General features: G+C 38.0%; 1 protein-coding gene across 1 annotated transcript in view; it reads right to left on the bottom strand.

Annotated features, from left to right (window-relative positions):
* The window catches only part of ATR (ATR serine/threonine kinase), a 43,649-nt gene that overhangs the window by 9,090 nt on the left and 18,497 nt on the right, over positions 1 to 16,062 (bottom strand). Inside the window, exons 22-36 of the mRNA XM_068145220.1 lie at positions 15,482 to 15,688; positions 15,145 to 15,258; positions 14,140 to 14,255; positions 13,153 to 13,273; positions 12,176 to 12,313; positions 10,679 to 10,886; positions 10,095 to 10,273; positions 9,085 to 9,249; positions 7,812 to 7,903; positions 5,705 to 5,796; positions 5,166 to 5,343; positions 3,597 to 3,773; positions 3,052 to 3,211; positions 2,330 to 2,509; positions 357 to 499 (exon numbers count right to left, since the gene is read on the bottom strand). Of these exons, the coding sequence (XP_068001321.1) occupies positions 357 to 499; positions 2,330 to 2,509; positions 3,052 to 3,211; positions 3,597 to 3,773; positions 5,166 to 5,343; positions 5,705 to 5,796; positions 7,812 to 7,903; positions 9,085 to 9,249; positions 10,095 to 10,273; positions 10,679 to 10,886; positions 12,176 to 12,313; positions 13,153 to 13,273; positions 14,140 to 14,255; positions 15,145 to 15,258; positions 15,482 to 15,688 (2,270 nt within the window). The remainder of the gene's footprint in view (positions 1 to 356; positions 500 to 2,329; positions 2,510 to 3,051; positions 3,212 to 3,596; positions 3,774 to 5,165; positions 5,344 to 5,704; positions 5,797 to 7,811; positions 7,904 to 9,084; positions 9,250 to 10,094; positions 10,274 to 10,678; positions 10,887 to 12,175; positions 12,314 to 13,152; positions 13,274 to 14,139; positions 14,256 to 15,144; positions 15,259 to 15,481; positions 15,689 to 16,062) is intronic.

The raw sequence follows: 16,062 nt of genomic DNA, 5'->3' as shown, positions 1-16,062 counted from the left end.
TAAATCACAACATGTTATTGATATATATATTGGAAGCATTATGAGTTTTACATCCCTGTTTCATTGTTCCATTCTGGCTTTTAGAAATTTATGCAACAACTAAAAGCTTACTAATATATACAGGTATTGGTTTCATTAATCAAAACCACAGGTCAAATATTTAGCAAGACAGACAAATATTTTATCAGAAGTAAAATGTAAGATTAATTATGCATGAAAACTAGAAGGAAGCATTGCCTATAAGTTTCCAGTCTGAATTGCTGAAAGACAGTATATTCCTAGATTATTTCCCCCCCACACACAATATAATAGCCATCCTTCTGTAGAAACTAAGCACAGTTCCACTAGGGTCTAACCTCCCAAAATGATGAACTATGTATCTAATCAGCTCTCCTTGTTTTTCCATCTTGTTGTCAGTCACCATTGGCATTAACTTGTCATAGTATTTAGCAAGATAAAAATGCCCATCTTCCCATTCTGGCAAGAAAATCGTCACATCCTGCAACAAAAATCAGAAAGATTTTGAAAGGATGCTAAATTGAAAATAAAATGTAAAACAACAACCAAAAAAATCTTATTACTTAGCTTTATGCAAAGTATGTGCAAACAAGTTTTGTGTCTTTGTAACTCAAAAGATTGGCATTTTTTTGTGATTGCAATAAGTTCCTGTACAAGCTATAAGACTGTTCACTGTTCTTTTGGATTTGAAATATCTTTTGGATTTGGAGACAGCAAGGTAATTCAAGACAGGATGATACAAGATTGCTCAGCTAGGAAAGATTAGAACTGCATTAAAAAAATAAAAAATATTATAATCCAGTTCCTGATCCTGATAAGCTCAATAATGGGTTTCTTTTCGTTTCTTGAATGTGAAACAGTAGGATGCTGACTCCATGATCTCAAAGGTCCTTTCCAACCTAAATGAATCTGTGTTTTTCACCTTTATAATTTCCTTCCAAATCATCATGCTTAGAAGAAAAACAACAAATTATGTGACATACATAAGAAATAACTTAGCAAATGGCACATCCATTCTCTAACAACACTGGCATGTTCCCAGTGCCAGTATTTAGGCAGCAGAGAATTCTGAGAGTTAGTACTGGCCTGTATCAGGAACGGTGTGGCCAGGAGGAGCAGGGAGGTCATTCTGCCCATGTACACTGCACTGGTTAGGCCACATCTTGAGTACTGTGGCCAGTTCTGGGCCCCTCAGTTTAGGAAGGATGTTGACCTGCTGGAACGTGTCCAGAGAAGGGCAGCAAAGTTGGTGAGGGGCTTGGAACACAAGCCCTATGAGGAGAGGCTGAGGGAGCTGGGGCTGCTTAGCTGGGAGAAGAGGAGGCTCAGGGGAGACCTTATTGCTGTCTACAACTACCTGAAGGGAGGTTGTGGACAGGCAGAGGTTGATCTCTTCTCCCAGGCAACCAGTACCAGAACAAGAGGACACAGTCTCAAGCTGTGCCAGGGGAGGTTTAGGCTGGAGGTCAGGAGGAAGTTTTACACAAACTTTGCCCATTGGAATGGGCTGCCCGGGGAGGTGGTGGAGTCGCTGTCACTGGAGGTGTTCAGGAAGAGACTTGACAGGGTGCTTGGTTGCATGGTTTAGTTGATTAGGTGGTGTTGGATGATAGGTTGGACACGATGATCTTGAAGGTCTCTTCCAACCTGGTTTATTCTATTATTCTATTGTAGTAGACAAATGTTACTAATTTCTGCCATTTCAACGCTCATTTGATGTCACATACCCATTAGTTTTTCCTCTAAATAACTGTTATAGAAGTACTCTAATTAGTAAGACAGAAGTATTAACTCTGTCAAATGCCAAAGCTTCAACAGAAGAAGTATTACTTTTAAGGAAGCATAAAGATCTGCAGTTCTTCAGAGATTGTGAGCGTGTTTAAAGCTTATCATTCGCTACCAGAGAAAGAAAGAAAGCTGAAGAGTAGTACAATGTGTCTCCAAGTTATTTCACTGCCTGGTTTCAGTGGCCCACATTTCAGTGAGGGAATTTAATTCGTGCATGCATAAGAAAAAAGCCCCGCTCTAGTAAATTGGTTTTTACATTAAAAGAGTTACATTAGATTCTTATCTCCCACCATTGGGAACTGCAGATCTCCTCTATTGATGTGTTATATTAAAGCTAATCCAGATAATTACATCTTTACAAGAAGAACTACTTCCCTCCTACACATAGATACATCATTTAATCTCACTGACGTTATCCTTGGTTAACATCATCAGGAGCATAACAACAGCTTTACTTAAAGTATGTATTATAGTTGTTCTTCTTATCATTATTAGTCATTTCAACACCAGTGTATGAAATTACCTTATACTTTTTCATAACTGCATTGCTTTCAAAGTTAGCAGTTTCTTCCATAAATCTGCCCACTAGCAGCATTGCCTGACCGTGGATGAGCTGATTTTTGCCACTGCATGGTGCTTTATTTTCAGAGAAACATAACTCAACTCCTTTCTTGAGAACAATCAGTGCTTGATGAACCTCACCCTAAGGGAAAAAAAGAAAACTTTTTATATACCTTTAATAAGAGAGATTTAAAACTTTCAGCTCACAGTTGCTATTAAGGGCAAAGCTATGCCCCTGAGTGTGTTCAAGGCATTCTGTCTGCAGTATCTGAATATTATGACTTCAAATGACTCTTAGGTTCCCTCACTATCTCAGCATTGTTGTCCCTTTATGTTTACCACAGTAATTGCTCCCATGTTTGCTGCCTACCTCTATCAGTTAAAAATACACAAATTAAGGAAACATCTGCTATTAACATAATTTAAACTTGCTTGGGCTGCTTTGACAGAGGCAGGCAATCCACCAATTTTATAAGTAGATGCCAGAAAAGTCAACAGATACTCAAAAGGTCTGTCTAGCAGCTGGAGGTAAAAACATCCCATGGCTCAACTGCAGTCAGCATGTGTTGATAGTCCCAGTTTTGTTTTACGTACACTGACTGCATGCCTTTATCTTTCCTTGAAGAAACTGAAAGATTATTTTCTGGTGTATAAGCAAATAAGTTACATTTTAGTCTCCTTTACCTTGGACCAGAGCCATTTTGCTCTTTCTATATAAAGTTCTGAGAGGGTAGATTCCCCAGCATTCAGAAGAGCATTGTATGCAGTCTGGTGATGACCAGCTTTTCTTGCAACTCTAGCACTCTGGAGCCAGCACTGACCCACAAGCTCGCTGTAATCCTCCCTGTGGAGAGATTTGTGCAGAACATGAAAACTTCCAGTCAGGAATGCTACTTTACAATCTGAAGTAATATTAAGATGTGTTCAAACACATAACATTTCTCAGTAAGCTACATACTACATAGTAATCATTTAAAATTATTTGCAATACAGGCATTTCACCTTTCTTCCATTTAGGCCTGGAAACAATTGCCCTTGCTCCCCATTCTCCCTTATCATACCTATATATGCTCCTTTTTCCTTCTGTTTTGAAGATACATAATAGCAGAGAGGACCAACTTTGTTTACAACGTATTTCCACTGAAATTATTTATCTTCCCTCTTCTCACATGCATACAGAAAATACTGAAAATACAATACAGACAGACAAGCAATAGTCACATTCTCACCTTTTACTCAGACTAAGCAAAGCCCTTCTCAGTGCTAAAATGGGTTCTTTTGCTCTGTAAGAGTTTTGGGTCATTTCAATTCGAGCACTCCAGTTAAGGGAATCTCTACCATGGTGGCCATCTGGTTGCTGAAACATTGGTCCAAGACTATGTTCCAACTCACAAAGCATGTGCAACCTGTGTTAGCAAAATAAAGGCAAAACATTGTTGAAAATTTGCTGCTGTTTAAGATATATGCAAGTTTTACAAAGCTTTTGCCATTTTCTTTCCAAAAGGTGGCCATGAAAGTAATTTCAAATAGTAGGAATGTGGCAAAAACAGACACACAACAAAACAAACAAAAAAACCCCAGACTTGCAAAACTGTTCAGTTGTTTTCTCATTATTCCTTTGCCAAGCTGCTGAACAGAGACAATGAAGATCATTTGGAGAGGCGGTCTTTAGAGTATTTTAATCTATTACTTTTAGTAATGGTTTTCCCAAAAGTCTGGTATTTTCAAACACCATCTCAGATGCAGTCTGTTACTTAAACACCTCCTCTACAAGAAAGGTTTTAATTTATTCAAAAAATACCGTTGTTATTAGATGTCACTGCAAAGCTGGGAGCCTGTAAACACCCAAGGTCCTATCGGCAGAGTCTAAGTGCAGTGCCTATCTGACAGAGAAATAGGGACTTTGAAGGCTTCTGAGTAGCCTAGATTTACATCCAAACAGAAAAGTTATTGCTTCTGCCCAGCCCTCATAAAATCATCTTCATGGCCCTCCAGAGATGGGGCATCTACCATGGAACCACTCCAAGTCAGGCTGGATGGGGCTCTGAGCAACCTTCTCTGGGTGAAGATGTCCCTGCTCACTCGAGGGGGGTCGGACTAGATGACCTTTAAAGGTCCTTCCAACTCAAAATACTCTATGATTCCAAATCAAGGCTGGCTTGCATCAACAGAAACAAGGTGGGAGGTCTGACAATGTTGTGAGTGGAGGGATGTGAAAGTAATCTATAGGACCATCAAGTCCAAGCTAAATGTTTCCCAAATAAAATAACACTGCAAAAATTACTAAACCAAAATAGAATTAAGAAATACATATTTCAACTGACTAGTTTCATATAATATCTAGTTATAAGGACACATTTGTAGGCAGAGGAAGCCTTTTTCATTAAAAAGGGACTATGAGCTTTTTACTCTACTACAGCCAACTTCCAAATTCACTCAAAAACTACTGAAAGGGATCAGGGTTTCAGGTCTTACTGTTCTTTGTTGATGAATTAAGGGAATAATTTTAGGCCACCACCACAGATTAAAAGCAACGCTTATAAGTTAATGGAGTTTAACTAAACTTGCTTGCTCATTTTGAAAGATTATACTCAGTTTTATTGTGACTATTTTTCATGGCAGATAAATATATATTCCAATTTAATCACAGGTTCTCAACTGGGTGAGTTAAAAAAGAAAATTAAATGGGGCCGCAGAAGATGAACATCAGTCCCATTCATTGTGGAAATGGAAAATTCTTGCTGCTGCATACTTGATTCTGTGACTTGTTTGGAAATAGTGACATGAAAATCAGAAACCTGATAATGTGTTCATATCCTCGCTGATAGGATCCTCTTTCAAAGCTTGCTGCTGAAAGGGGTACAATCTGTTCCGCTCGAACAACCTTGAGTGTTTCATAAAAGGCTGCTTCATTCTTCTTCTTCGCTGACAATAATAAATGTCCTAGTCTGACACTCCAAGTAGTAGACTTCCTATCTTTAGTGAGAGGATAAAAAACCAAAAAAGCCTCTTAATTTTGTTTTTTTAATCAGTTTAATCCAAAGATGCTAATTTGTATTAACACACACTGGAAAAGAGTAAGTTTTTCTGAGAGCTAATTAACTGAATTATAGAAATACTGTATAAATCCAGAATTCCACCTCCCAAACAAAATCAGAACAAATTTTCCCTTACTCAAAGACTATACAGTTTAGAATCAAATACATTCACAAAAATAAACTGTCAGAACCAATCTTCCACCCAGTAAAACCCAAGACTTAATTGAAGATGATTAGACTAAAACATACACTTGTTGAGAAATGCAAACAACTATTCATATTTTGATATCATAAGGTACCTGAAGCCAAATAATTTTCCAGTAAATCCCAGCGTGACAGTTTCCATGCTGCTTCCACCCTGTAAGTGTTCAATTCAGAAATCCATTCAGACCTATTAAAAGAAAACAAAGACAATCAAAGTTTGTGCTCAACTGAATTTCCCATCCCATATGTTAGTCCTACATCATATTAGCAAATATTCTTTATACAAAAACTTCTTTTACTTGAAAAGGAGCAAGGTAAGCTTGCTTCTAATAAAACTCACTAAAAGCAGAGGATATGCATTGATAACAAATAATAGCTGTGCACCACCATTCCACAAACTCAATTTCCAACTACTGTGTTTAACTTCTGTGGAACATTTTAAATATTACCATCCTCCAATACATTTATCTTATAAGGTTACAGAATAGCTATGGAATCAGTAACATGCAAGACAATGATTGAAAGATTCCATTTAACAAATTAAAGCACACACTGACACCACACATGGTGCAGTACCAGCATTAGTGGAAGCCTTGAAATAAATAATTTACAAAGCACTGAAAGTTTTCTGTCTTCACATTGCTAATTGGATATGCTTAAGGAAAAAGGGCTTAGGGGTGTCATCTGATGAAAAACTCAACAAGAACCAGCAATGTGTGCTTGCAGCTGAGAAGGCAACTGTGTCCTGGGCTGCATCAAAAGCAGTGTGACTAGCAGGATGAGGGAGGCGATTCTGCCCCTTTAATTCAGTTCCCCTGAGACCCCATCTGGAGTACTGCATCCAGTTTTGGAGCCTCCAACCCAAGAAGGACACTGAAGTGCTGGAGCAGGTCCAGAGGAGGCCACGAAGATGACCAGAGGGCTGGAGCACCTCCAATATGGGGACAAGCTGAAAGAGTTGGGGATGTTCAACCTGGAGAAGTGACGGCTCTGAGAAGACCTTAGAGCAACCTTCCAGTACCTGAAAGGGGCCTACAAGAAAGCTAGGGAAGGACTTTTTACAATGTCTTGTAGTGATAGAGGGAATGGCTTTAAGCTGCATATTAGGAGGAAATTCTTTAAAGTGAGGGTGGCAAGACACTGGAACAGGTTACCCAGGGAGGTTGTGGATGCCTCTTCCTTGGAGGTGCTCAAGACCAGGTTGGACAGGGCCTTGAGCAACCTGGCCTAGTGGAAGGTGTCCCTGCTCATGGCAGGGGGTTGGAGCTAGATGGTGTTTAAGGTCCCTTCCTACACAAACCATTCTATGATGAAATAGACTGTGTGGCCTGCTGTAGAAGGGGTAGAGAAGATGATGACGCAGGTTTTTCATGTCTTTCACAAGTGACTTCTAACTGTCTGAAATTTTGTTTATAATTGGTTATGGATTAATTTTATGGGGTTGAATTAGTAGCTGAACTAGATGATCTTTAAAGGTCCCTTCCAACCCAATGCATTCTGTGACTCAGTGGTTCTGTGATAATACTCTCAAGGTTTTATTTGGAAGAACCACATGGCACACAGAAGCTTTACATGGGCAGTGCAGTGCCCCCCACTAAAGTGGCCTGCATTGGGGATAAGGAACAAAGCGTGTGGTTGAAAGAAGTTCAAGGCATTTCAGAACAGTAAGTAACTTTGAAAACTCAAGTGTAACTTTGCACTTTACAAGCTTAGCTAGGTTTTGTTGCTGTATTACAGAGCTAAGTAGCTCAGAAGAGTTGCTAGCATTAAAGAGTACTGGAATTATAAAAAAATACAATATAAATGAGATTTCAGAATATATGGAGGTAGTCTCAGGTATTTAAAGTTAGATGCTGCAACAAAAGAATGAGTTCTGGTATTTACTCTGCCACTCAATTTTCAGTTCTAGTCTTACTGTTATTAAGCTGTAGGAGGTATATAGAATCGAGTCATACATGATCAAGTTACAGCTTCAATAGCTCAGCATTTTTAATGCAGCCTGGTCTAGTGGAAGATATCCCTGCCCATGGCAGCGAGGTAGAAAATAGAGGATCTTTAAAGTCCCTTCCAACCCAAACTATTCTATGATTTCATGATAAGCTTCAAATGCCTGAGAATGTGCAAAACTTGCTACTGAGATGTAGGTGAGACACAAGAGCTTCATATTATTCATATAAGTATTGCATTTCATGCTTACCATACCTGTTTGCAAGCACTCCATTGACCTGAGTAATTACAGTAGATAACTGACCAAGGCCTAACATGGACTTCACTACACCATGATAATGAATGATCTAGAAACAGAAGGACAAGGAAAAAAAAGAAAACAAAACAACAAAGCCAAATTAAAAAAAGCCCACACATACATTAATGAAATTCATGGCAGTCTGAAGGAGGAAATAGGCCCATTAGGGTGCTTTTTATAATTCAGAAGGACATAACCAATTGCACTGTAAGCTAAATGAATATTCAAAATATCTTATTAACAAAGAACTTAAATCAATGACCAAAATGCACTTTACCACAAACATAGTCTGACAGTCATTTATTAATACAGTTACCAGAGCTGTGAATAGAAATTTCATTTAAAGACATGAACAAGAAAAAAAGTCCCAAGAAGAAAATAATCCCAAAATTCAAAGCAATTTCACTCTTCATAAAAATGCTTTCCATACTCTGGGAAACAAGTAGGGTCATCAAAACAGTATCTCTATCTGTTATCAGCTGTGCTAGATAACCTCTACTTTATAGGAAGTGCAACAAACCATAGGAATACCACAGCCTAGGAAACTTCAACCCATTTCCATTAGAAGCATGGTTCAAATTTAGAAAGGGTAATACGGGTCTTCAGCTTTCTCTCTGCATTTAACATCACATCTCCAGATATTCACTTAGGCACATAAAAAGCATCATGATTTTCCAGTACTGCTCAGATTTACAGTACCTGAAATGTTCTATTTTTAAAAAGGAGGGGGCATGGAAGGCAAGTTATTATAAGTTTTCCTTAATCCATTTCTAACTGCCCTTATATTATTTTCCCTGGAAATCAATAATCAAACATTGCAAGTCAGAATTACTGTGAACAAAACCTGTGGTAACTTGCTCTAACAGTTCTCTTGGCATGTACCAGTACTGACTGAATCTTCAACAACCCAATTCCAGACCATCCCAAGCAAAGGCTAAACTTAATTAGCAAGCAGTCCTAGCAAAAAAAATGGATACAAGCATCCAACTATTAACCAAAGCCTGAAAATTACAATGTAAACCAAATAGAAGATGTGTTTCAGCTCATAAGCATTACCAATAGCAATACTTATTCAGAAACTGCTACAATAAACTCTTAGGTTCCCACTGTATTTTGTATTCTGATGAGGTATTTTTGTCTTAGCCTCATGTTTGTTCAGTAGATTTAGAAAAGGATTTTATATAAATGTATGTATGTATGAAAAACAAAAATCATTTGTGTTGCATTTACCTGATCAGGTTCTAGTTGGATAGCCCTATCATAACAGGCTGTTGCATCCCTTAACAAGCCAATGCTTTCATGTTCAAGGATTTGCTCTTTGAGAGATGGTTCGGCTTTCCGAATTGCACTGACTCCAGCTACGCCATCTGGCTCATGCATAGCAGCATACAATTTCTGGATCCAGAGAGAAATGGAGATAAACATTACAAACAAGTCTAAGACAGGAAAAAGTCAGTTTATATATAACATGCTCAGAACCACACATCTTCTTGGAAATGGAGAACTACACTGTAGGACCTCGTGACATTCAGCTTTCATGGAAAATGACAGCTTTTCTGGGCTACTTCCACAGTTGAGCCCTACTTTTCTTTAGCATGCTGTAACACTGTTGAACTCATGCTATAGAAAGAATGAACACATGAAGTCATCTGAAACAATCTGCACAAAGGGCAAAACATATATCCTCTTACTACATGATAAATTTCTGTAATACAAAGCCGCAGATTACTTAAGGTAGCAAAGCAACATACTAAGATTTTCAATTTGAAATATCAATGGGGAATGTAAACCACAAGGAATTACAAACAGGCTCATCCCACAGGTTAAACAAAATAATTTAAATTGTTTGCAATGCCCTTAACTTTAGGTCTTTCTCTACTTTAGACAAAGCCACTTAGCTTTCTTTGGTTTTTTTGTTGTTGTTACAGTTGGCTGCGTTCCCTCAGAAAAAAAGGGCAGATCTAGCTATACTTTTCCACAACAAGTTAAATATTTTCAAGATTTTACAATCTTTTATTATACACTAGAAAGCATTCCTTCTTTTTCATACAAGAAGCATGATAAACAAAAGGAAGCACTAAATATTGCTGAAAGACAGATGACTAAAGACTTGTTACTATCAGAAAGAGCCTGACTTCATTTTTTCTTCTGCTCTTCAAAGAATTTGGCAGGGCTTTATTCATCTAGGTCCATTTTAATTTTAAAATAAATCAAACCAAAACAAAAAAATAATTCAGAACCTGAAGAAATCCAAGATGCTCCTGAATATTTTGTTTCTTCTCTGTGATGAACGATTCAAAGTGCATCACAGCCCTGGTGTAAGCCTTCGAACGAAAGGAAGCCACAGCTAGAGTGTCCTGAGGGATGAGGTCCAGAAAACGTGTCACATTTTGATATTCTCCATAGTCCTCACTTGATGCTACAGGAAAAAAGACATTTTAAAGTGTTTGTCCATTAGGGACTTCTAATAATTCTAAGAATTATCTTATACATCAAAATTCAGTTAATTCATTTCACAACTTAGAGGGATAATGTGATAATCTGATGAACTTCCTACAGCTTTCAAGAGAGGATGGAGTAAGTTAAACTCAACCTTTAGACAACTATCAAGAAATTCACATTTCATTTTATATCTTCATTTCTTACAATTGGCATTCAAAACATTTGATCTGGGGTGGGAGGAGTGTAAATCCCAATATGATAGCAAGAAACCAAAGCAGATTATAGAAATATTACATTTGCAATGGCTATAATTCAAGTGGCAAATTTAAATACTTATTTGAAGAACATAAATGCCACTTTATATAAAATAAGCACCACTCACTTTTTTGATCACCTCTGTCTTTGCTAGACTTGCCAGTACTCTTCTCAGAAGTAAGTATTTGGAATTTATGTCTAGCCCACTGAGTTAGATGATCAAGCATGGAAAACACTGTCTGTGTGCTCAGCTGACTCAGATCAGATGCACTGTCTTCAAGTCTCCTGGTAGACTTATCATCATGTTTCAGAACAGCCATAATCTCCATGTAAACCTATACAAATAAAAGACAGAAGTGCCATACAGGCATCAAAATAGTAGGAAACAGCAATTAATACACAAGTCAAACTGAAACACTAGATATTTTAATTGTATCATTTAATAATTTTTTACTTATTTGCAAGTTCTGTTTGTCCCACAGCCTTAAGGGAAAGAGACAGCAAACCACGTAACAACTGTTGTCAGCAGATGCCATACAGAACACAAAGCCTCTGAAAAGCACACTTTTGGATTTGGAATAACCATCACAATTGCTGACATTTTAGGTTCCAAGACACAATGAATGCTACTGCCCTTCTACTAAGAATGCAATACTTCAAAGTTTGAGATGAGTCAAGTTATCTGATTATGTGGTCGGGCAGTGGAACAGGCTGCCCAGGGAGATGGTGGCATCACCATCCCTGGAGGTGTTCAAGAAACATGTGGACTTGGCACTTTGGGGCATGGTTTAATGGCCATAGTGGTGTTAGGCTGAAAGTTGGACTCAATCTCAGAGGTCTTTTCCAACCAAAACAATTCTGTGATTCTATGATCTACTGGCTATTAGGTCACAGATCTATTTTTTGCTTGTTCGTGTAAATACCACGCTGAAAGACCTGCTGTTTGTTTTAGTCAACAGAACAAGTTAACAAAGAACAGATGCTTACTGTGGATGTATTTGTTCAGACAAGGAAAATCATCAACAGCTCTAGACATCCACAATGTTTAAACACACATATCTTAGCTGAGAAAGTTCAAATTAAGAGAATGTTTTTTTCCAGCCTCTTACACTTCTGTTAAAGCAAACTGAAAGCAAGCAGAGGGGATGAGTCTTTTCTCTTCCATCCCTCCTTTGCTACAAGGCACCTATGAATCCTGTTCTGCATGAATCTGGTAGCTGAACTGTTTTCCCATTTAATTTTTAAGTGTATGCAAGGGAGAGGAAAAACTATGAGTCTGAATTCTTGGAAGTATACAAGTCCAATTTATTCCTTGTTTGTGTTGCACTCACTTCCTCTCTGTAGCACTCCAGCTCTTGATGTTACTGCAGTCACAATTAACTGCCTAATACATCATACTAGGCCCTGCTGAAGAAATAGATGGAAATCCACATAAAAACAGTTCAACATGAACTTGTGTGAGTATATTCAAATCTTGGCAGAAATTTTATATTACTAATACAGGGAAAGGGGTTTAACACCTATATAATTTGCTCATGTAAGTCTACAGTCATTCAGCAGTGCTCTTAGGAAGAACAGTTCCTCAACATTCCTGTGAAGATCACTGCCATCTTAGGCTTCTCACCTCTTGTTGATCCTCTTGACTGCATCCCAACAAAACATAAACAAGGATGTGGGGAAGCAGATAAATTGTCACTTTATAGTCATTCTTCATCATAATACTGCAGCAATCAAAAACTTTTCTGGCAAGATCATGTCGCACCTATAGAAAAACATTATTCCCATTATCATTACAAGAGCACAAATGCCTGAACAATGAATGGGTTGCTCTTTGTTAACAAATACAAATTCTGTTCCATCAAATAATTTTAAGATATTTGTCTCCTACAGAAGGTTCATCAGACTTAAACGTGCAGCAGAGATGCCAGATGGCAGCTACTACTGAACATGATAAATTCTGATATGACAAAAAGCATTACTTACACGTTCTACTTTTCTGTGTTTTCTACACCACTGTGAGTTTCTACTGGCCATAGAAAAAGCCTTAAAGCTGAGAGTCTGCTACTGCACTCACCTTCTCTGCCACCCTTAAAAGCTTACATGAAGTAGGAAACTATGAAGGGGGCTTACAAGAAAGCTGGAGAGGGGCTTTTTACAAGGGCTTGTAGTGATAGGACAAGGGGGGATGGCTTTGAGCTGAAACAGGTCAGAGATTTAGACTGAAGATTAGGAAGAAATCCTTTACAGTAAGCATGATGAGACACTGGAACAGGTTGCCCAAGGGAGGTTGTGGATGCTCCCTCCCTGGAGGCGTTCCAGACTAGACTGAACAGGGCCTTGAGCAAGCTGGTCTAGCAGAAGGTGTCCCTGCCCAGATGCCAGAAGATATTATGAAAAATTCCCTCAGTGAAAGGGTGATTGGACACTGGAACAGGCTGTGCAGGGAAGTGGTGGAGTCACCACCCCTGGAGCTGTTAAAAGGTGTTTGGAGGAGATACTTAGGTACATGGTCTAACAGTAGTGTACAAGGAGATGTTAGATTATGGTTGGACTCGATGACCTTAAGGTGTTTTCAACCAGGCAATTCTATGATTTGCTTACCTTGGTTATGAGGTAACCTGCCCAGGTTGCCGACCATTCTGCAAAATTATCACCTAATTTGCTTAAGTAAATAGGCTTCTTCATCTTAGACCAATTTATAGCCTTTTGATAGCTCTTGTACCTGTAATTTTAAAATATCCATTTAATAAAGCTATTAAAAAAAATGAGTACAGTAAAAACAGTATCACCTTGTTAATGGTGAAGTTCCCTAACTGGAATAATATTAGGGTTTCATTCTGTCAGTCTTTTAAAAAAGAATTAAGCAAATACTTTCAGTAATCAACACCTTTTATTCTAGAGCTTCTTAAAATACAACATGAAATAGGAACAACCTAACATCTTGGCAGAATTTCTAGCTATACTTCAAAGTGTTGTTCAAATCAGTCTTAAGACTGCAGTTTGATAATTACGTGAGTATTGGTTTGGACAAGAAACATCCAGAGCACATGAGAGCCAAGAAATGAAGGAGTTTGTTTTCTGAACAGGCAAATCTCATCACAGAAAGGAAGTTTGTTGTTTTTTTCAAATGTAGGTGCACAAGCAATTTGAAGTGTTCTTCATATTATTTTTATCATTCATTCAACAAAATGAAAAGTCAAATTAAAGCCCAGTGAGCTACTCCTGCTTCTACAAAGGTTAGCAGTAAAAGGATGTTAACGAATTTGAGCAAAAATTTGTGCAGAGGAAAGAAAACAGAAACAAAAGCTTGAAAACATTGTATAAGACAATGTCATGGGGACAGATCTGAGCAAAGCAAGAGCTCAGCATTTTGCTTGTATAATTTCTAGAGAATAACATTCAAAGAAGTGCTAATTCAGCTTTACATAAGGTGAATTTATTTGAATTTTGTATATACATACCACTCTTCACAGAAGAGTAACCATCACAAAACAAAATTAAGTTATTGCTAGCCCAGAGGAAAAAACAGAATGATGGAAGTGGTTTTAAAGGTGTGATGAAAAAAACATTGTTTCAGCTGTCACATACCGTGTATTTAAGTGAGGTTCCAAGATCTCCTGCACATGCTCAGGAAACCTCCTCCAAAGCCTGGAGCCTGGGCAGTCAGTGTCTGTGTCTCTACAGTCATAGATAGACAGTAACTCCTGAAAATGCAGGGTTAGCAATGGAAGGATTTGATGGTCACAGTAGTAACAAAAACTGGGGTATATACATAAGCAATAAGACTGAAGTCACAGAATGCTTAATTCAGAAATTAGAACCACAAAGACTTTCACCCAGCATTGTTAATCCCTCATTACTAGGCAGTGGTGATTTCAAGTAACTATTGATTCCCCAGATCCTCCAGTTGGTGTTCAGAACACATAATCTCTCTCTTCACATCTGCCAATAAACCAGAAGATGGTCTGATTCCTCTTTGTGCATAAGCTAAGGAAATTTTCTGATTCCATGGCCTATATAGGGGGCCACTTACTTTCTCCTGAAGCAAGAAATTGCCCTAAAGTTTTCACAAAGATATTTACAATAATTAAAAAAGCCAAACAACAAGCAAACCAGCTTGGAGTTGGGCAAACCAGCACAAAAGACTGGAGTCTGAAAATAAGAGTAGGCTCCTTTTCAGTTGCTTCCTAAAAGTGTAAGCAGAAATCTTTGTAGGAATACTTACTGCTTTTTATTTCTGCCTATGGAACCTGCACCATTCCTAAGTCAGTCTCAGGACTACTCCTTGAATCACTATATATGGACTGCTACCTATCTCTGAGACATCAGGTCTGTCCTAAAGTATTGTGACACTAAAGCAGACAAAACTTTTATCTGACAACTCCCCAGAATTCTAAGTGAGCCCTGGGAGTTCCAAAACTCAAAGTGGTACCCTGAATAACCTTTTACCTTGTAATTTAAAGCTGTATAGGAGGTGTTTCAAATGCTGAAAATATGCACTTCAAAATGTACATTTATATTGCATAATTCTAAGTTCAGTGTGATAGGAAATAATTTGTGAAGAGAAAATATGAATCTAATCATATAGCTTACCTGAATGGCATACGCTGCAGAATCCTGAGCACGAACATTATCAGCATAAGCAAGAAATGCTCTTGTTAGTTCCATTAGTAATCCATAGGCAAAATTTGGATCCTCCACACCAGCCTCAAGCACAAACAGAGAACCAGTTTTTATTAAAACAGTAACAGCTGTACCTTTAATCTCTGAATAGTCACTTTGAAGCCCGACTCTAAACTGGTTTAGATGGGAAAGCAAGTACAGATTTTCAGAGGTTCTGAAGATAAGGTTTCCTACTCTCAAGTACTATTAAAAAAAAATACTTATAAACTTCTAAACTCTTGTAAACTAATATAGCAACACTTCTTACCACAAATGTGAAATGTTTTCCTTGAGTTTCACTTGTTGAAAAATCAAGCCTGCCAGGATCTATGGCTCCCAGTTCGCCTAAACATTCTCCACAAAGCAGACGGGCTTGGGAATTGGCATCCTGGCAGCCAATGAGAAGTACAGTCACCAGCTGGGAGATGACTGGCTCCACAGTTTCACTGTCTGTCACATACTTTATCAATTTTTCCTAGAAGGTTGAAAAATAAAAAAAGAGTTATTCTAATCTCAGAAATTTTCCATCTGCAACTCTTATTTTGTATTTAATTTACCCATGACTTTTAAGTTAGTGATTCTAATACTGGCATTTTATAACTATAGTCCAACTGCCCTAAAGTAACTTATTACCCTAGCAAAGGCTAGACAAATGAATGAGGGATTTGGGCCTCAATTAATCATGGTGTCACAACCAATATTTGGTTTCATTATCTTACACTTCTTTACTAACTTCATTTTCTTTTCATTTTCTTTCATTTTCTTGTCCAGGGAGGTGGTGGAGTTGCCGTCATTGGAGGTGTTCAGGAGGAGACTTGATGGGGTACTTGGTGCCATGGGTTAGCTCTT

Source organism: Melanerpes formicivorus, unplaced genomic scaffold, assembly GCF_026170545.1.
Source record: "Melanerpes formicivorus ecotype bairdi unplaced genomic scaffold, bMelFor1.0.p_v2 SCAF_12, whole genome shotgun sequence".
NCBI lineage: Eukaryota > Metazoa > Chordata > Aves > Piciformes > Picidae > Melanerpes > Melanerpes formicivorus.
This window is presented reverse-complemented; position numbering and strand designations above follow the sequence as displayed.